A 21,617-nucleotide genomic window follows, 5' to 3' on the forward strand; every position below is an offset into this window, starting at 1 on the left:
AAAAATATCGTTGGATACTACTGAATGACGATACTAGACAACAGTATTATGGCACTAGCCTGGGAGCAGTGCAACATATTTGCCTCACTTATGTAACTAGATTCACAAAAGATCCCTCCCAGTCCTATAGCTTGGGACTCATCTTGCTTACAAGTGGATGTCTGGAAGTTGGACATCTCATCTGTGACTCATTGAGATTCTCTCTCTAGCTAACGGAGAGAACAGGCACCTCCCAAGGCTGGCTGCAAGCTTCACATTTGAGATGTGGGGCAGTGGAGGCTCAGATGACCACTCTGGAGTGTGTACTGGTGTGGCTGAAGTGATCTGGAATGAAACCTGTCTTCAGAGGAGCCCTTGTCTTAGTTCTTTAGCTCACCAAAATTTTGCTCAGGTCCTAGTCAGGACCTGCTGCCCAAACCAGTGCAGAGGGAGATGGATGGAGAGTGACGAAAGATCCATAGATATTAGGTACAAGCATCTGTCTCCATAACTCACAAACTACTTTCCAAAGACCATCACTTTTTTTTTTTAATATCCTTTAAATTTGGTACTGACGAGACTCTGGCAGAACAAGGCAGAACAACACCATATGATGGATCCTTAACTGGTTTAATTTTTGTTCTCACTTTTTCTTCCTAGGATTAGAGCGTGGCATTCATACTGCAAAGTTTTATCATCTGGTTCTGTAACCTCTCTTTATTGAGCAGATTCATGCCATGCACTTAAAATAGTCACATCTTAAATAATTGCATAGCCACTGCATAATGCTCAAAATGTTATTTTACACCACCTGGTGTAAAAATTGGTGTAATTCTATAGCAAGTGGGCTAGGCTGATTTGTACCAGCTAAATGTTTGGGCCACTCTATTTAATTTAAGCTCAGACATGGATCTCTTAGCATCCTAAAAGGCACTTATCTTCTGTATGTTAAAATAAAGGCTCTAATGGGTTACAGTAATTTAAGCCCTTAATCCATTTTGACACTGAAGCTGCAGCTTTTTTTTGTCCCACATTATATTATGCATGTCCTTTCTAATGACCATGTAATTTCCTAAGTCTTCTTTGAATTGGAAGCATGTTTCTAAGCAAGGGCCTGCGTTACAAGCTATTCAGCTGGATCACGAGCTGTGGATCAATTCTAGACTTGACACCATGGTTCTGACGGGCCAACCAGTGTTCCCAAGGAGATGTAGTCATTGGAACAGGGTGACAGCAAAGGGTTTTTAAGGTCTCCCAGCATGGACAGATGCCTTTTTTTTAGGGATCTGTTGTTGAACCCTCTCTTGCGTCCCACTTCTACAAGCCTATTGAAAACCATCTGTGCAGTCCTGGCTTTTGGCTGGGCTGGTGAGCGCTCAGGGCCCTTAGGGCTTGCACATTTTACTTACCCGCTGGCACACCGTTATCATGCTGTGATGGTGAGTTGGCCAAGAAGGGATTTGTGCTCTCCTGGCTATAGATGCACCGCTCATGTTCATTAAAAATGCTCCAGGAACCCCAACACCTGTGGTATTTCCTAGATGACCGAAAACGTGTTAACAAGGAGGTGATTTGATATTAAAGGATCATTGCCTCAAAATTAAATATTAATCTGAAAGATGTATGTGTTCAGCTTCTTGGGCTAATATGCTGTCAGCCATGGGCAAGCTGCTGCCTTTCAGGTTTGAAAAGTATTGCTAAAACTTTTCTCCCTGCCTCTTCATCTGCTGTTTCTGTCAGTTGATGTCTGTGGGGGATCGTGTAGCTGGGGCCAGACAGGAAGGTCTCTTCCCAATGGCATTTCCCCAAAATCTGCAATGTTGTGCGGTTTTGTCAAAAGTGAGAGGGAGAGTGTTTTGAGGAATGACTAAACATGGCTTTAGATTTTGTTGTGACAGACATTCAACTGTATATAATTTCCAGCATCCTCAGATTAAGAGATTTTTAGGCTCTTGTTTACCATACTAATCGATTCAGTTTAGCTGTTTCTGAAGATTTTCAGGATACTGCTTGGATTGAGTTGGGTCAAAGTGGAGAAATGGTTTATCCATCCTAGCAGCGGAAGCAGCCAAGAGAAAGTGGAAATCCCTGAAGGGATTTCATGACCTTCTTTGCTCTGAAAAGAATTTTTCCCATATGCGTGTGGAAAAATTCCATGTACTGCGAGCTTTAAAAAACACGTTGTTTCGTGTGGGCAGGTTTCCTTTATAGTTACAGTTTATTTGAAAAAATCCAAATATGTAACTATTGTTTATCTTTTTTTTTTTTTCGCTTGTTCATTCTTTCACATCAGTTAGCATGGTAACGTGGACTGCTTTGATGTCAATCAGGAATTTGTTTGTATCCTGTCGTCGTAAATCTGTAACTTCAAACTGTACATTTTGTTACAAGACCCAGACTTTCTTTCCAGCCGAATTGCTCCGCGGCTACTTCCCGTAATTCACCAAGAATGCTTTAGGACTGAGAAAAGGCAGATGTGCTGGAGTTCTTCTTGCCCAGAAGAGGCAGGTAGCTTTTTATTTTTACAGAGGTCCTTGAAGGTCATGCTGTGCTCTATTTTCACCATCTCTTTAGTAGAAGACCCTAGAAAGTAAAGGCATTAGGGTCTTGGTGTGGTATTAACTGTCTCACATAACTGCAGTCCTCTCACATCGATCAGCAACACCCAGCTTCAGTATACATAAGATTCGTAAATAAGGACTGATTTTTCCTTATTTGTTTGCTTACGATTTTCAGAGCAAGGTAACACTTGACAAAAGATGAGCATTTCTATGCAATGCTTCACATTGGCCATCTAGTCTTTTCTTTCCATTCTTTAGGTTTAAGATTAAGAGATTAGGGTGCAGTAGGGAAGTCTGTGACTAAGCCTGTGCAGACCTCCACAAATGTGCAGTTCAGACACAGGAATCACAGACAGTCCAAAGCACTGCAATGCTCTCAAGGCTAGACCTGTTCAAGCAGGTCCTGAGCAGGGAAGGATGCCCACTTGAGGACTCACACCGCAGGAAGCAGCTGCTCTCGCTGTGTGTCCTGTGCCCAGCCCAAGGGCAATGTAATCCCTGCTCTGGGGCTTGAGGGATGCTCCTCCTGTGCATCCTGATGTGTTGTTTGTCCTCAGCACAGTGGGCAGGAGCCAGACTTTCCTCTCTCAAGGCTGGGAAAATTGTCTGCTCCTCTTGCACAAATTGAAACTCAGGGTGGTGTCGCAGCTGGGGCAGTTTGGGCTTGATTCCTATAGTTATGGCTATCAGCCACAGCATAGCCCTGGGCAGAGAAAAGACAGACCTTGTAGAGCATGTCTCTCTCTCCTGCCTTCTTTCCGACCACTGAACTACAGTGCTTAGGGATATTGTTTCCTTTGGATTGATGTGGGGTAACTAATCCAGGCAGGCAGCAGGTCTCAAATCTGAGGTCTGCAGGAAAGTGTTCGACATACCAGGAAATAAAAAAAAAAAGTTAGATAAACTCTGTGGGCCAGTCAGGCAGCCTTGTGTTAGTGTGGGAGCAAAGCCAGTGGGTTATTTGCCTTTCAGTTAAGAAAACAGTAGTTCTCAAAATAATATACCCACAACAGTATAAACTTGTTTAAAAATGGAATATTGCAAGACCTGGCCTGCCTACAGTGAGCTTCTCTGTGAAACACGCTGCCAGAGCTCCTCTGCTTAGTAGGGAGACAATATTAAAAACACATGAATAACTTATCAGCCCCAGGTCATTTGGGCTAGATTTATTCCCTGCGGAAATACTTGTGCAAGAGAGTGAGTTGTAAAACTGATGTGGTTAAGGTTGGTTGGCTCATGCTCTCTGATGGACAATGGGAATTTCTCTCCTGGAATTTGTTGGAATTGGGCTTTCCTCTGATCAGCTCCCACCTCTTAGGTCCATCCCCCCTGCACAAGGAGTTAGTGCGCCTGTGAACTGTTTCAGGCTCTCTGAATTCAATTTTGGCCTCTTCCAGGTCTGTTAGCACTTTTGTATTTTTCCAGCTTTTCCTGCCCTTGGTCTCCAGGCTTACTGAAGTTATGGTGTTTTGAGTGCAGAAGAGAGCAACAAGTAGTGCAACTTTAGGCTGTTAAATATTGGTTGGCATTTCATAGTTCTCAGAGGATAAAATATGTTTTCCCATTGATCTTCCTGGGCTATGCTATTGACCAAAGATGTGGGGATAATATTTTCAAATCAGTAATGAATGGCTAGTTCTTATTTAAAATAGCAGATAAGTGAATATCCGATGTGATACATGTCATACCAGTGGCTGAGGTTGTAAGATATCTTGATCAGTTCGCAGCAGTTTGTGGTCCTGGTGGCCTACAATTAGTAGAGGTGGAAAAGTTGGAGGAAGATGTTAGGTAGCCAGGCAGTGGGCAAGTTCTCTCACCAGTTGACCCATCTGCAGCAATCAGGATAGTTTGGGAGTTTCTCGGCCTGTAGCTGTTGAACACAGTAGAGTTAATGCTGGGAGCTGGAAAAGCTGTTTGGTGCAAACCTCATCGCAGAGGTACTGAGTGCGACTTTTCTTGGGCTGTTGTTTCCAGCAGTATAAGAAATAGGTTTGGCTGAAAACAAGAGGAGAGAGCCTTAGAAGAAGTTACTTTTTTTTACTTTCTCTTTAAAGAAGTGTTTGGGGGTTTTTTAACTAAGCCTTTAATAGGAGAGGTGTTTGCAAGTTATACCACTCAGTACAAGCACAGTCACTATCGAAAAGCTGTGTGAAAAGAGCTCTCACCAAACAGTGAAAAACTTTGGGAAGTTTTTGCTGCTACTCCTGAACAGTGGGCTTATCTTTTCCCTTGGTCCCCTTGCAATATCGACATGACAGAACTGCAGTAATAACTTATTTTCACCTGTTGTTGGGTGGCCTGGCAGCATTGCATCTTATCTCTGCTTAAGGGCAGGATTCTTGGTGTTAAAGCACATCAAGGAAGACACAGTGATGGCACGTGCATTCCTGATCAGAATACAAAGTCTAGCAGTAAATGAACTTTGAAAGAGCGGTATTTTATTATCTTTTTGAAAAAGCAAAATGTGCAATAAAAAGAGAGTGATTGGCAATATAGTACTGCGTTTTATCAGGATTTCCTTGTTTGATACAGTGTTGATTTATAACAGTAAAAGCTGTAGCATGCAGTATATCTCTTTGCATATGTTTTTTGGTCCTCTTTTCTGTGGCTGAACACACAGTGCTCCAAACTGGCAGTGAGAAATTGTGCTCAAGGAAAAGAAAGAGGCAGTGTCATACAGAGGATTCCCTTGCTGGTAGTTCATAGGAGCACTTTCTCTGTTCTTGCCACGGCAGAAGTGTGTTTTGCATCCACATATGCACCTGGAGAAGGCTGGAGCAGCATCCGTTGCCCACCTTCCTCCAACACAGCTCTCTAAACCATAAAGAAATGGGCATAAAAAGAGAAAAAAAGTATGTGGTACACAATATTAAGATTATATAATCAGAAATACAGAGGTAATCAACCACCTCCATACTCATCCTGGTGACTTGAAAAGAAAACTCAACATTTGTTGGAAATTAAAAAAAAAAAAAAAAAGAACTTTAAGCACTTGGATCTCAAGCTGAACTAAGTGCTGAGATTGCAACCTTGTGCCACGCTTGGCCCAGAGCAGAGATTACTGTGTCCAGACTGAGCAGGAGAGTGTGTTTGCTGCTACCCTCACTGAAGATGGTGAGGAGGTAGAGCATAGAGTGGGCCATGGGCCTAGGTGGACACCAGAGCTGGGGCACCACTGCAGCCATCCTCTGGGGAGTGAGGGAGCAAGCGGTGTTGGCCATAGGAAGATTTACCCCTGTGCTCTTCTCTGCCTCGTTGTACCTGCCCTGGGGATGACGAAAGTTGAACATGTCAGAGTTTAGCTATTTTACTGCTTTTGTCAAATCTGAAAGCTCCCTATGGTCTCAGAATTTCACCCTGCACCTTTTATTTTCATTATGATCTTTGCAGAAAAATGTTCTGAAGAATATCAGAAACTCATATGCGTTGGCACACACATACACAATTGTCAGTGGGGAAGACCGATAAATTCTCTCTCACCACGTGTGGGGAAGAGGCGTTTAGCTTCTCCTTTGTGTCCCCCTGTCCCTGGGTCACCATCTCACACATCTGCAGCACTGCAGCCTATCGCTTGGTCTGTGACTCCCCCCTGCCAGGTGCAATGGGCTGGCACAGTATACATTGCCCTGAAAAGCACATTGCACACACATCTTAGCACCACAGCTCCTACCTGTTGTGGTCCAGCATATTTGCTGCATCCTGCCACATGACCTCATGCCAACTTTTGACACACCTGGAAGAGCAAACCTTAAAAGTGTCTGATGAGAAATTTGTCATTGGCTTGCATGGGGGAAGGTTCAAAGCAATTTAATAAGAGAAAATATTTCCTGCTCATCCGACCCTATTTCAGATTAAAGTTATCACAAAGAACCAGCTGCTGTTAGATTGTTTCGCTTATCATTATATCACAGGATTATCTGAAACGGTCTGTATTCCTGTTGCAGCTATGTGTCATACACATTGTAAGTACTGATACCATTTTGCAACTGTATGAAGTTTTTCATCCTGCAGCCCAAAACTTTCTTTTTGGCAATTTTATTTTTTTTTAGGCTAGGCTTCTCCTAAGATACTTGGCATAATAAACAGGTATGTTTGCTTTATATAGGTGAGGTGTACCTTAAAGGTGCTTAGATAGTTTAAAATGCATTCAATTTTAGACCCATGAAATTTTAGGATGCACATTTCAGCAGGCAGGCAAACATTAGATTCATTAATATGTAATAATGAAGAATATAATGAAGAATGCTTAGGAACAAGGAATATTACCTCCTTGGCCATTGCTTGAGTCTCCTTAGTCCAGAATTTGACAGCCTCCTCAGAAGAAATGTACCCCTCCCCAACCCCTCCGAATAAAAAAAAAACCTTATTGTCCTTTTTAATGTCAGCCCGTTTTTTGGCACTTGCACTCTCACACTTAGCTTCATGCATTCCATTGCTTACATGCATATGCAGGGGAAAAAAAAAAAAAAAAAAAAAAAAAAAGGAAAAAAAAACCCAAAACACTAGATCTTTTGGGGCAAAAGGTCAATCATGAGATGACTGAGAATTTTTTGTTCTTGAGTAATGAAGGTATGCTCCACTGTGTTTCAGTTGCTTATGTTCTTATATGTATTTTAGGGAAAGTCACGCTATATCACAGGTATTTCCCCTTCAACATGGAATCCCTTAGTTTATCTGGATTACAATAACTTGTGGAGGACCATGGACAAGCTGGGAGAAGAGGTAGGCTGTGAAAATTGCTAATGTTTCGTACAATGCTCGTGTCACCATGAGTAAATCTGGTTTTGTATTGATTTGTTTCTGCTAAGCTTTTTTATTCCTTCTTTAATATGTGTATATATATATACATACATACATACATATATATATAAATCCACCAGGAAAGATATCTATGTTGCATGGGAACTATCAGGAACAACAGGTCTTCCTTACCAAGAAGGGGTTGGATTAGATGACCTTTAATGGTCCCTTCTAACCCAAACCATTCTATGGTTCTATGAGTGGTTACAAAAAGACCTGGAGGCATCTAAGATATCTGAAAAAAAGGAAGTTTAACCTCAGTGTATGTGTTTTCTCATGCCAGGGCAAACCATTCCATGAGCTGGGAGTTGAGAAGGGTTTTTCCCCTTCCCCTGTGACAGCCTTTTGAGTAAGGATGATTCTTTTTTGTAGCTGCCTAAGTTGGGCTCCAGTTTGGCTTCATAGTAATTTTATTTCTAAAATTCTTAAACAATAAATGCCTTCAAAGTTCAAGCAGGACAACTGCAGATCTTCCTGTGTGCAAAAAGTAGCCCCTGGAGCATCATGCTCTCTTTCAGATATTTATCAGTTGCCTTATAATCTGGCTGCAGACCAGAGACCCTACCTTACAATACCCTTCAAGCATAACTAACTATATTCCTGCAAAGTTCATTGGGTTTATATGGTTTTACAGAATCAAATTTGTGCATGATACTACACTTTTTTGTCAAATAATACATATTTTTTAAAGATTCAAATACCTGATAGTGTCCTCACATCATGGTACTTACATGCAATGTATTATTATTAAGAATTTAACTGTCTAAAAATTATTTAATAGTATCTAGATATTTTTGCTCCCTCTGTAGTTAACAGAAAGTCATAGGGGCCTTCCGATACACATCTTGGAACTGACTGAATCTCTGACTGGAGAAAGACTTTTTCCTTCAACTGTTGGAGGACACCAAGACAACTACTTTAGAATAGACACCTCACTTCCAGACAGCTAAAGGCCAGATGAGCCCCAACATAAGGATATAGTTCATTGATCAGACAAAGCCAGATTTGGTGGTCATGGTACAATTCATTCCCCAGGTGTGAATAGAAACTATTCCCTTTAGTGAATTTATTCCAAATTTGCAGCCCTGTGCAGGGGACAAAAGCAACTCCTGGCCAACATATCCATCATTTCTGTGCAACTAACTAGTATTGACCAGGCAATGATGTAGTACTGAATAATTTATTGAATATTTTGCTTCTGTCTCCAGATTCCCCTTGATGCACCATGGGATGCTCCACATGCTGAAGAATGGGACAAAATGACCATGAAAGAGCTGATAAATAAGATTTGCTGGACCAAGTACATAACTCTTTATTCACTTTGAAATCCAGCTGCGGAATTATGGTGGCTCCCTGGCAAATTCTGGGGTACAGCTGAGTAAAGGTGGTGAGAGAGCAGGAGGTGTTTGAGATGAGTCTGGTCTTTGTGATGGGCTGTTGTCAGGCAGTGGGTGAGGACCTTTGGAGTATAAGGTGGCACACAGAGCTTCAGCTGGCTAGCAGGGGGGATTAAAGGCACTGGGGAACCCTGGGGTTTGCCTCAGCAGGCCCATGCACAGCAGAGTGACAGCATGTGCTTGTCTCACCATGCATTCATTTCCCTCAGTTGGGGAATGCATGCCTTTGTCTTTAGGAAGAGCAACATGTAAATAAAACTCCACTTTGTAGGTACGAATAAAGGTCACTTGCAGGCACAGAAATGGAGGCAGGAGGAAGCGAGGCGGCTTCCCCAGCCACACGGCAGGCTAGGAGCTGAGGAGTGATGTCCTCTGACTCTTGTCTGTGTCCTCTCCAGTGCAGTTATCATATGTGTCTGTCTGTACTGCATGAGTTGCATCACCTGTATCATGGATAGGACAAGAGGCAATAGCCCCAAGTTGTGCCAGGGGAGGTTTAGATTGGATATTAGGAAAAATTTGTTCACCAAAAGGGCTGTCAAGCGTTGGAACAGGCTGCCCAGGGAAGCGGTTGAGTCACCATCTCTGGAGGTGTTTAAAAGACATGTAGATGAGGTTCTTAGGGACATGGTTTAGTGCCAGTGTTAGGTTAACGGTTGGACTTGATGGTCTTGAGGGTCTCGTCCAACCAAAATGATTGTATGATTCTATTCTGTGATTCTATGGAGCACGCTGGTGCTACTGACGCACCAAGAGCAGCAGCCCCTGCCAGAGGGCAGCTGCTTCTCAGCGGTCACTCCATGGATGGTGGCAGGGAGAGACCCGAGGAGTGGGCAGTGCGCAGCCTTTTGCTCCGAAAACTGTGCCGCTCCTTGTTTCAGCAGCATTGCCTGCTGGGCCTCCAAAACCCTTGGAGAGAAAGCAGGCAGCCCAAGTAACCTTTCTTGTTGCCTTTCACCTCCCTGGCTGCTGCACTGCACCTCCCAGGGGCTGTCCTTGAATGCCGCCCAGTTCTCCTGGGCCTCTTTGTCCTACACGGTAATTTCCCACGGGAACCTGCCAAGCAAGTCCTTAAGGAGGATATGAAATCTGGTCTTCCAAAATCCAAGGTTGCAATTCTGCTGTTTATCTTACTCCTCTCGGGATCCTGAACTCCATAGTCTCATGGTCACTGCAGCTGCGGCTGCCCTCACCTTTCCATCATCTGGCAGGTCTTGTTTGTGAGTAGCGGGTCCAACAGAGCAGCAACCCTAGCTGGTAGGAAGATGGCCCAAGGTGTTGTATCACCTAGAAAACAGGTGATGTGTTTTATATGTCTATGAGGCACCATATTGTATGAATTAAAAAAAGGAACAATGTTAAATATGAGGTGACAACAAGTGAAAATACTCTTTTCTGCCTTTCCTTTTTCGATTAATTCTCTTTAAAAGGCAAAGAGACGTGTGCTCCTATGAGCACTTGTGTCCCTGCTTGCTGTACCAGCCCAGTGCAGAATACTGTAGCGCTCTCCTCCCTTGAAGTCAGCACCTTTTATTTGTGTGACTGTGCTCTAATTGCCCTTTCATTCTGACTGTGGTTTAGCACTGTGCCTGCAGCTTCCTGACCAAAGCTTTCCATTTGAAATTTATTTTGCTGGTTTAAATCTTGCTCCAGCTCCATGTGAAACAAGGTACAGCCATTTGGACTTTCTCTGGCTCTCTGTGGCATTGCAGTTTTCTTTACAATTAATTTTATGAGCCATTTGCCTCCAAACTCAGCTACTTTGAACTACCCTTTCTGTTACAAGTGCACTGACTGTTCCTCTTCTAGTTTTTACTGTTCCTTTTAGTCAGGGAGCCAGTGGAGTATGAGCGGAACTGGGTTTATAGCGATCTCCCTGTAACACACTTCTCTGCAAGACTGCTTCTACTGCCAGTGGTTTTGTGGCACTCCAGTTTTAATGGATGTGCTCAGCGGAAACACACACAAAAGCCCAGTAAAAAGCCATTTTAGAGCTTCAAGCCAAGCCAGATCTTTGCGCACACACAGTTAAAAACTGTACTGCCCTAAACAGAAAAGCTCTTCTACATTTTCTGTATTACTTGGGTCAAGATTATAAAAGAAGATTTGTTTGTCATGTGTCAGAGATCAGCACCTGCTGATCCTGGAGACCCTCTTCAGATTCCTCAGGCCTGAACCTGCTACAACCGTTCAGTGTCTTGGTGCTTCCAGGACTGTGGCAGAGGGCTCTTGCATGCAGGATGTTTTCATATCCTGGCTAATGAAATAGAGGTGGCTGGACATCATACCCAGGGAAGTGAGGTTATAAAACTTTATAAGTTACATATTTTGGCCCAGATAACTTGCACAGTTCCTCCCTTTAGCAGATGATTATAAATTCATGCTGGTTTATGAAACTTCGCCCAAGTCAAAGAACTTTCACCTTCTTTGCAAAATAATCTCAATTCTCTTACGCAATCTGTAGCCACAAATGAAATAAATGTGAATAACCAGGTCCTCATTTCCTGCTGCTGTAATTCTGTTTGTGTTCAGAGGACTTATTGTGGTAGACAGCTGACCCTCTTCTTATATTTGTGGCAATGATTGCCAATTTGGTTTCTCTGGGTTGTTTACCGTGTCTGATTCTTGGTTTCACAAAAGATCTACGCAGCAGTGTTACATGGGAGACGGAACGTCTTGGCTGCATGGCTAGTTGAGTTCCTCGGGGCCCATCAGACCTTGGAAATGATGTGTCCGATGAGCTCCCCATGGAGGAAAAGTGCAGAAGAGTTTCACTAACTGGTTACCAAATGCATTCTCTTGTTGAGAAAAATATTTGTTCTGATGAAAGGAATAGCAGCTGGGAAACTATTTAAACAAATGACTAAGGTGAAATCAGTGGGATTTCAAACTGAATGAGTAAACGTTTTGGGAGGGAGGGAGGTAGTGATACAAACCTGCTGAAACAGTCTCTCTACAGACTAAAAAATGAGACAGATACAAATCATCTTGGCTTTTCTGACTTCGGGAAAGCAGCCCTTGTCAAGAATAACAAAGAACACCCTGAAAGCAGTCAGGAAGTCACATTTACTCACTGCCTATTTTGGCTCCTGTGTCTCATGCAGAGCTGCTAAAGAATTTGCCACTTTCTTTGTGAACGTCAACGTCACGTCTGAGCCTCATGAAGTCTCCGCTCTCTGGTTCCTGTGGTACGTGAGGCAGTGTGGGGGCACATCCAGGATTTTCTCTGTCACCAATGGTGGCCAGGTACAAAATGTCTCATGTTCTTCCTCCTTTCTTGAAACCGTAAGGAGCAAGTGGAAGGTTGTACCTGTCAAAGCCCTGCAATTAATGAAAAGAGGATGAAACACCAAGTCCATGTGGCACCAGAGACAATCATGTCTTCATGGGGTGGAACAGCCCTGTTGGCTGACTCTCTACATTGAGGAATTTTATTGGCTAGGCTTTGGGATAAATTGGGACAATTTAATCAATTTTTTTTCTGTATTCACTTCAGCACAGCCCTTTTGTTGCTGTTTTGTCAGTTTTTTGCCAGTGTGCTTTCTGTGGGTTACTTAGCACATATGAATGTTTTCAAGAGTTGAAAGCAAGTGTACTTCAGAGTGAAATATGGTTTTTTGGCATTGAAGCCTCTAATAAGTAGAGTTGGAAGTAGATAGCAAAAGGCCCTTACTTCTTTGGACAGCTTACATGACAGCATGTTTTATGAGCTACTTCAGACTGTTTCTCACCTTGGTCATGGCAGGTGCCTGGTTGCCTGCAGAACACATGGTTTTCATGTGATTGTTCTGGATGAAGTTTCAGAAAAGGGGAGAGGGGGCTGTCAAAGTAATTTGGATGTGGTATGTCGGCACCCTTTACTAGCCTCCTACCTCAGTTAACACAGCCTCAGAAAGCATACACAGCATTTCAGACTTAAGCTACCACAACAAAAGTGAAGACAGTACTACACTCTTCCAAGTGTACCGGGATAGGGAGACATTAAGAGAGGTTTCCTGGAGAGATGCGAAGTCTCCATCAACATCAGTCCTTTGGGGTAAGAAGAGGCAACTATGTGTCACGAAGGAGGTAAGTAGAGCTAATGCTGCCCTGAGGTAGGAGAAGGACCCAAGAGTTTTCCTCCTCAGGAGCCTCTCCGCCACATTTACTGTCCCATGTCAGCAACTGACACTGCAGGAAGAATTAAAAATGAAATCAATCCCAAAATGCAGGTAAAGAAGACCTGTGGAGAGGAGAAAGCTAGCCTGGGAGGAGCACATCCTTTTCTTTGTGCCTGGGTGGGGCAAGCTGTCTTGGTTTCCACCATCCTTCCCTCTCCCTTTACCGCAGTCAAAATCAATTGAACAAAAATGCTAAAGCTTTCTGACTTAGCAACCGTGATGAGTCATATAAAACTTCTTCAGGCAGCCATTTCAGTCTTTCAGGACAAGACTCTGTGGATCCTTTCCTCCCTGCCAGTACCAGCATCTTATACGTAAAAGTGAGCTGCTTGATATAACACTGGTGGCTGGTAGATAAGAGAGAGTTAGTGCTTCCCCTGAGCCCCTGCACAGACATTGCAAGGAAATATGTGTCACAGATCGTGCTTTTTTCCAGACAGCAATGTCTTTCTGCCCTCTCAGGGGCTGATAAAGCTCGTTGCCTGCTGCACTTGAGGCCAGACCCAGTTATAGACCTGTCTTGCGTCTGGGCTGGTGCAGGCTTTTGCTGTAGAGATGCAAGTCGGTGTCTTTGTCACACATGAGAGCAGCACGGTGATGGATAAAATACTCAAAACCACTTTTTCATGAAGTGTTATATTTATACTAGCTAGAATACATGCATTATATTTGTTTCTTCTCTAGGTTTCAAGAGGCTTTAAGCCAGATAATTGAGGAAGCCATTGCAAAAGTGGTTTACGCAGCAATCCCTACTGATGCTCAGGTTTATGCCTGCACTCTTCTGAAAGTCTGAACCTCTTTGCGCACCCTTAGGATTTGCAGATTTGGCCTGGAGTTTCTTTATTATGAGCAGAAGTCATATTTAATGTCACTGTGATTAATGCTGGTGATTTTTTGTTTGTGTTTCTTTTCTGTTTGTTTTTTAGGAGAGGAAGTTTAAAGGGGGTTCTGGTCAGATATCAGAGAAAATAATGCAACGCCTCAAAGGCAGCGTTAAACTGGAGAGACCTGTGGTCCGTATTGATCAGACAGGTGATAATGTCATTGTGGAGACTCTAAACCATGAGATATATGAGGTAATTTGATCAGAATAAAAGTAGAGTACGCATTTAGTAGGGGGATATATCTGCTGTAGCTCTTAGCCAGATGTAATCAGGAAGTACGCATTTGTGTGCGTTTATTTCTCAGACTATGCTGACACTCTGTGAAACATGCTTTACGGTTATTTATGACTGGGTCTATTCTTGGTGTTCTGCTAGGTTTTTTTCTGCCATTACTCTGCCTTTTCTACCTTAACTTTTTCTGTGATTATATATTTTTAAATTTTAATTCTGCATTGAGACCATTTCAAAGAAAAGGAAAATAACATTTGTGTTCATGTCTAAGTTTGTGGTTTGCAGAACAACAAAAAAGACATTTTAAATGCCTTTAGTGAGATTTTGCCTCTGTGCAGTCATGCTGTGAAATGCTCCATCAGTACATGATTACCCACAGTGGCTCCCGCGGGGTGGCAGCTCCCTTCTGCACACAGAGCCCAGCCTGCCGTGGGGGTTCGTGCAGGACCCTCATCTCACTGGTGGCAGTGTTTGGAGGATATTTAGAGAAAGCTAGCAGAAAGAGAAGGAGTTGTTTGGCAGAGAAGCTGGTCTAAAGATGTCCTGAAGGGAGGACTCCCTCCCCCAGGGATTTTTAAACCCTGGAGTTAAACCACTGGCTTCTCCCTCCACTCAGCCAGAGTGGCAGCCAAGCTGGGGGAGATGAGTTTCCTGCACTCGGTGGCCCCACCGGCATGAGAATGCCTGAGAGCAGCAGCGTTTGTTGTGATATAGGGTCCCCCTGAGACCTGAAGCAGAGTTTCCTTCATCCCACCAGTCAGACACAGGACCTGCGAGAAGGATGGAGCATGTTCAGGGAAGCTGAAATCACCATCAGTGTTGCTTGTCTTGAAGTAGTATCCCGTAAATGTACACAGAAGTGATTTTATTTTTTTTTTAAACCTTATAATTTGGACAGCTGTGGGTCATATTTTCCTGGGAATGATAAAAGGCAATTTTACGTATGCCATATGATCTGTTTTGTCCCTTTTCCTCACCTGTCTCCAGCCAAGTTTCAACTCTGGTTCTGTAGCGTCCAGAAAGCTATCAAGAATCCGCTAACCACAAAATATGTTTTTCCCAGGTTTTTTGTTGTTTGTTGTTTTTGGTTTTGTTTTTTTTTTTTTCTGAAATGGCAGAATTATTTTGGTCACCTGGAAATATCTATCTGCAAAAGCCAAGTAGCAAAGTCTGGTGTGCGAAGCTGTTAGCAACTAGTAAGAGTGTCTTTTAAATGTGTTCTGTAGGGTGAGCTCAATGGGAGGCAGCACATTGTCTGTACTGACTGTGTTTTACATTTCAGGGCAAGTATGTGATCAGTGCTATCCCACCAATCCTGACGACAAAGATTCATTACAAACCAGAACTGCCACCAAAAAGAAACCAGTTAATTCAGCGTTTGCCTATGGGGTGTGTCATAAAATGCATGATGTACTACAGGGAAGCCTTCTGGGAGAGGAAGGGTATGTGGAGAAAGTGAAGGACTTGGGAACCTCATGCTATGCAAATTTTGAAGCTCTGCTGCCTATCAGAGGATAAATCCAAGGTGGGGGGGTTAAATGTGCAAAACCCCAAAACCAAACACACACAAAAGTGAAAGGTAAAGCTCCTTAGAAAGGAGAGCTTTTCCTCCAAGTTTGAGTACATACCTTGTCTGAAAGATGAGTCCAGACCCAAATAGGATCCTGAACCTCCTTGTTGCTAGCTGAGGATGGCCAACTGAAAGAACAAGCAAGGTTTCCTTGGGAAGTGTTGCTGAAAGCTGCAGTGCACAGAAGCAGTGACCCTGCAGCAGCAAGTCCCTGCTTCTCCCTGCCAGAGTTAAGGCAGCCAAAGAGAATTTACAGCAGATGACAAGGAGAGCTTAAGATGTAAGCAAGACCTTCCCCTGTTTTTAATCCTCTGTTCTACAGACTCAATGTCTCAGAGGACTAGAAAGAGTAGGTTAGCTTTTTGTTTAAGTCAAGATATTTTTCCATGTGCTGCAACATCATGTGTTTCTCAGCTTTAACTGATACCATTTCCAGAACTATTTGTACGAACAGATTAGTTTCCACTTCCTGTGTAATGATACTGAGAGTTGCACCGGATGAGAATATCTCTTAATTAAAAAAACACCATTTTGCGTATTTGGGGCATAAAACAGCCACCAGGATTAGAAAGAAACTTAGGCAGGTTTATACGTTGTTATCTATGTGGGATTTTTTGTGTGTTCATCTGAACCATGTACTCATGTGATACTAGTTTAAACAGCCCATGTTTCTGCTGCATTACTTTTATGTGACACCATTCCTGACAGACTTATCATCAGCAAAATCAATACAGTGTGTAAATGTGAGCCTGCAGTGACCAGATGTAATTACACTAGTTTTTGTCACTGCTGTTGTTTTGGACAAAGTTGCTCATGGAATGAACCATCATAGTTCCTGCTAAATCCATTTATTTTTAATGTTTATTGCCCCCAATATAGAAAGCCAAGGGGACTTGCAACAATCCACAGAAATTCCTTGCTAAGTAATAATGGAATTTTAATATGACTGTTATAATTCTGTGTACAAAATTTCCCAAAGTCAGAGGGAAGAGAGGTGAGAGACTTCCAAAAATACTTCAAACATGTAGGTATTATTGGTGATGAAGGAATTACTGTACAATTCCTTTTATGAATAATTTTCCTTCCTCATTACTATCAGAAACAATGATCTTCAACAGATTTCTCTGACAAAAATTTTGTTTCCTTTTCCCCCCTCAGGTTATTGTGGTTCCTTCATTATCGAGGATGAAGAGTCTCCAATTGGAATAACCTTAGATGACACAAAACCTGATGGATCTTTCCCTGCCATTATGGGGTTAGGAGCTTCTAGCCCATAATTACAGATGTGTATTTCTTTTTGTACAGAACCAGAGGAGGAGGAAGAGGGGAAATGGCCAGGTTACATCAGTGGTGCCCACTCCTGCGGTCTTCATAGGTGGAGGAGAGCACTTCTGACAAGCTTCTTGTGCCTCTCTAGCCTGTATAAGCTTTTATGTGAAGCTTCTGCTACAAATAGCCCAATACAAAGGAGACAGTTGAGGAGGAGTTACAGAATTCAGCTGTAGTTCACTTTAAGCATTCAGTTAATGGGGTTTTTTTGCTGTGGAGTAGATTTAGAAATAAATCCCTTTCCTACCTAGCTTTGTGAGCCTGTATTCAGCTTATGTTGGGCCTTGTGTTTAGCGCCTGGGCCAAAATGAAAATGCAGTTGTCTGATAAATCCTCATTTGCCTCCTCTCCCTGTTGAGCTGAGGCATGACAACGAACATCAGCTGGTGGTTGAACGGAGCAGCAGCTGTGTAGTGAAAAAAATCAGGATTCTGAAGAAACTGCCATGTAAAAAAGTTGTAGTTTGTACAAATAGATGTGAAAACATGTAACAGCATTGACTAGATTTAAAATAGGTTAAGCCAGTATAAACAAACAATCTTTACAAATGTTTCCACTGTAATCTGAAGTGACACTGCCAAAAAAAAGCCAATATAAATGTCAGGCAACTACTCCTGAAGTATCTGGCAAGGAAAGCTTGCCACTTCTACTAAACTGTGCATGTTTATGAGCATGTTCAGGGCATAAAAACTTCCATTACCTGAGAGCAATAAGCCTTCCTCAAACCCTATATGGCAAATAGTTTCCTATTTTCTCCTTGTGGATTTGTGCGACTTTCTAAAAGAGTACAGGAACATACTTCGTCCCCCAGGTATCAGCACTAAGGTCAGATGAGCTAACCACCGAATCTGTTTCCTTCAAGCTGAATAAGTATTAATCCCAGTTCTTACAGGACTGGTCCATGACGCTGTGTGGTGCTTGTCTGAGCAGCAAGCTCCCATCACTTACTAACACCAAATGACATGAGCAGTGATATGGCCAGCTGTCTGCAAGACTTCAAAAGCTCAAGAAAACTCAGGGTCTCAGGCCTTTTGGGTCAGACCTAGGTATAACAGAGTAGGCAGCGCAGGCTAGTTTGCTGGACACTGTCATCTTTCTGCCCACTTTGGGTATAACTTCGCTCTCCTGAGTCAGTGGGGATGGAGAGTTCATTCCCATGGAGCAAAATGAGGCCAGTGCTGGCAGCTTTGAAAACACACTTGAAATCCACAGATTTCTCGTCTGGTAGCTGCCAGGCAGTCCCCTGTGCCTGCCCCCTGGGAATGCGTGTTCTCCCTTTTAAGTAACGCCCCAGGATAGCCCGCACAGGCCTTTTCACCCATGTGACCTGTTAAATGATGAGGTACGATGCAAAAATGTCAAGCCCATTACGCACTGGTAAAATGCTTTGCCCATGTTTTCTTAGAGTCATTTCAAGCAATAGCTTGTGAACCACCTGGGGTGCTGACACTGCGTGATATTTGTATGCTGTATGTTTCTTTTCAGTTTCATCCTTACAAGAAAAGCTGTTAAACTGGCTCATCTCAGTAAGGAGGAGAGGTAAGAGTTCAGAAACTGTAAATATTTCAGAAAAAAGTCAGTTCTTTGGGATGCTTCCCCACAGGAATAAGTGTGTGGATATGTCTGTATATGCATGTATACACAGACTCAGTGCAACTACTAATACTGGAAACTGGGGCAAAAATTGAGATTTTAGCATAAACAGGCCAAGACGCTAGTACTAATACCCATCCAGGTATGGATATTTCTGAGTTTCCAAGTCCTACCCACTCCTCCATGTTGTGACTTATCAGCTCCGTGTCTCTACGTGGACTGAGAAGATTTTTCCGAAGATTTTCCCAGGCTGCATCCCCACTGAATGATGCTTCACCCAAGGGATAGAGGGAGCACCAACATGCGTAGTTTTGGGTGTCCTTCACATTGAGACTGGGTGATAAAACTTTTAAACTTATGTGTTTACAACAGCATGGTTTCTCCACTAGTCTGTGAAATGAAAAAACAGTACTTTCTAAATGTGATTTTTGGTACACATGCAAGTGAAAGAGGAGTCTTGCTTAGGAATGTGAGTTGTATTCTCCAGCTCATATTTTGTTCTCAGCTACAGTAAATTTGTAGGGATTTCATTGATTTATATTGCTTCTCTTCTAGTCTTACACCAGTGAACATGAGAATGAATTGGCTCTGAATCCCAAAATAACTGTACAAAGATTTATTTTTTCAGAGCTCATTGCCAAAAATCAACTTTCATTTCCCATTCCCTGGGTCCATTTTGGATGTCACATTTAGGCATCAGCATTTGAAATATGTATGTTAGGATAATAACTTGAAATCAGACTTGAAAACAGAGCCAGACCCAACTTGCCAGTGCATTGCAATAAATGTGATCTTTTTATAAGAAGAGCAATAGCTGAGAGGTTATTTTCCCACCTTTTTTTTTTTTTCTGACTGTGATTTTATTTTCATATAGGAAGAAGAAGATCTGTGAGGCATATGCCAGGGCAATGGGGATGGAAGAGGCTTTACATGTAAGAGATGAATGCCTGTTTTCACCTCTGTTGTACAGTAATGTTGCTCCTTTGTTGTGGAGGATGAAAGCAAAATTTCTGGTACCTACAACATACCTAAAGTTGCATGTTGTGCCATACAATCTGTACTCCCAAGGGGAGGGCAGCAGCATGTAGTACAAGAACAAAAGAGCTGCCAGTCTCACTCTTTATAAGAAAAGAGAAGGCAGTGCATGGTTTTATTTGTCCTGTCATTTCCCCTGGGAGGCTAGTGCTTCTGTAAAAGTGCAAAGATTTGTTTTGTGTGGATGGATAGCATTAGCCAGATGACATGGCACTCCTTTGACAGGTATCTTTAGCCTGTTTTTCCCTTTTCAAAAGAAATTTGTTCTTTATTTCCAGTTTCTCTGCCACTGTTTCACTCTCTATTGTTTGCTAATACTTACAGCCTGTGCATTATGAAGAAAAGAACTGGAGCATGGAGCAATATTCAGGGGGTTGTTACACATCCTACTTCCCACCAGGCATAATGTATTCTTATGGAAGGTAAACCAGAGAACACTTTGCTTTCTAATTGACATTTCGTAGCTCATGTATCATATTATACCTTATGCAACCAACTTACAGAGTATGTAGTATATTGGAGGAACTCCAACCCTCTTTCCGCTCCCCTACTCCCCAGATAACAAGGATCTTGCTATTGTCTTTAGTAAGAGCAGAGTTTCTCTTGTGACTTCCAAGGAAACAAAACATAGTAACAAAGGAACCTGCTAGAGTCAGGAAAACTTTCCCCAGTAGGTTACTTACAGTATTTACCACTACGTAGTATTTGCTGTAGTTCCCTTTATTGTTTTCTAGGGCCTTGAGGGCACACATCTTGGACAGATGAAGTCTCCACTGGCTGTGTAGGTGGAGCACAAGGTTTTGTTGAAGCCCATAGAGTCACACCACAAGGGGAAGACACAAAACCCTTACATTAAAACTCATTCTCTCCTCCCACTCAGCAAAGCCTCCCAGACCCTCCCACACAGAACTGCTGGTTTCCTAAAGGAACGTGCTAGATAATACTGATTAATACTACGTATATCACTGAAAAGCATGTGGAAAGCACAGTTCAGCACATAATAGGAACAACCAGACAAATCTTGTATCCGTAGCCAAAGAGCAGACTAACCATGTAGCACATCGCAGCATGAGTTCCTTAGCATGTCCATCGCAGAGTTACACGCTGCTTCTGTGCCAAGATGTACGTGGGAAGAAGTCAACTCATGCGTGGCCTCTGCTGTTGTAATCTATCTGAACACTTGGGTGACGATGGGGAGGCCTCTGAGCCAGGGACTCTGGAATCAGGCAGACAGGGGAAATCTAATCTGGGGCTTGATGGGAGCCCTTAGAGCAAGAACATCTTTCCATGGGAAAGGGCTTATGGCTGGGTTGACCAGGATGCTTGTGCAGCTTTGCACAGCTGAAGGACTGGCTTATATGACCCTATGGGCTGAATGCAACTCCCTGAAAGCTTCAGCTGCCGTCCCCTTTTGGCAGGACTTGCAGACAGGCATGTCCAGCTTCCAAATAGAAGCTGGTATTAGTGACCATCACTGCAAAAACATCATTCGCATCCCATTTTAATGGCAGGAAAACAAGAAAGCTGCCATGCAGAAGACATAAATCTTATCAGCTGCACTGCATTTCTGAGGACTGTTGGGATTATTCGTTATCCCAGCACTATAATAAGGCTCATATTATTTTGCACAGAAACTGGGCACGCTGATTTATGTCTTAGATTTTCTCTCTCTCAGATCTTGAGTTCTGTGTACAGAAGCAAGTAGGTGGTCCTGCGGGGACAGCTTGTTGCACCATGCTCCCCAGCCCGGGTGTGCAGGAATTCTGGAGAGCTGAAGTTGAGTGCTCCATCAAAGCTCATAAATCGCTTTTAGAAGGATCATTGCCTTCCTGTTACTTGTCATCTGACATTCTCCATTTGTTTTGAAGGATCATTCGCCAGCCCATTGACAGAATCTACTTTGCTGGCACAGAGACAGCTACCCAATGGAGTGGATACATGGAGGGGGCCGTACAGGCAGGAGAGAGAGCAGCCAGAGAGGTACAGACTGTTGGTTTGCTTTCCACATGTCTATTAAAAGGTTAAAAGGATTAAGTACAGCTCAGAGGGTCTGATTTTGTGCATCAAACCCTGTAACT

At 42.9% G+C, this 21,617-nt stretch overlaps 1 protein-coding gene across 4 annotated transcripts in view; it reads left to right on the forward strand.

Annotated features, from left to right (window-relative positions):
- The window catches only part of LOC136002538 (amine oxidase [flavin-containing] A-like), a 56,907-nt gene that overhangs the window by 16,309 nt on the left and 18,981 nt on the right, over positions 1-21,617 (forward strand). For all 4 annotated transcript variants that reach the window (XM_065657695.1, XM_065657685.1, XM_065657668.1 and 1 more), the window contains exons 4-13: positions 7,158-7,262; positions 8,549-8,640; positions 11,842-11,983; positions 13,824-13,973; positions 15,295-15,454; positions 16,741-16,837; positions 18,397-18,450; positions 19,379-19,436; positions 19,864-19,961; positions 21,408-21,519. In XM_065657695.1, the coding sequence (XP_065513767.1) occupies positions 7,158-7,262; positions 8,549-8,640; positions 11,842-11,983; positions 13,824-13,973; positions 15,295-15,454; positions 16,741-16,837; positions 18,397-18,450; positions 19,379-19,436; positions 19,864-19,961; positions 21,408-21,519 (1,068 nt within the window). The remainder of the gene's footprint in view (positions 1-7,157; positions 7,263-8,548; positions 8,641-11,841; positions 11,984-13,823; positions 13,974-15,294; positions 15,455-16,740; positions 16,838-18,396; positions 18,451-19,378; positions 19,437-19,863; positions 19,962-21,407; positions 21,520-21,617) is intronic.

The sequence above is a fragment of the Caloenas nicobarica genome, chromosome 1 (genome assembly GCF_036013445.1).
Source record: "Caloenas nicobarica isolate bCalNic1 chromosome 1, bCalNic1.hap1, whole genome shotgun sequence".
In the NCBI taxonomy this organism is placed as follows: domain Eukaryota; kingdom Metazoa; phylum Chordata; class Aves; order Columbiformes; family Columbidae; genus Caloenas; species Caloenas nicobarica.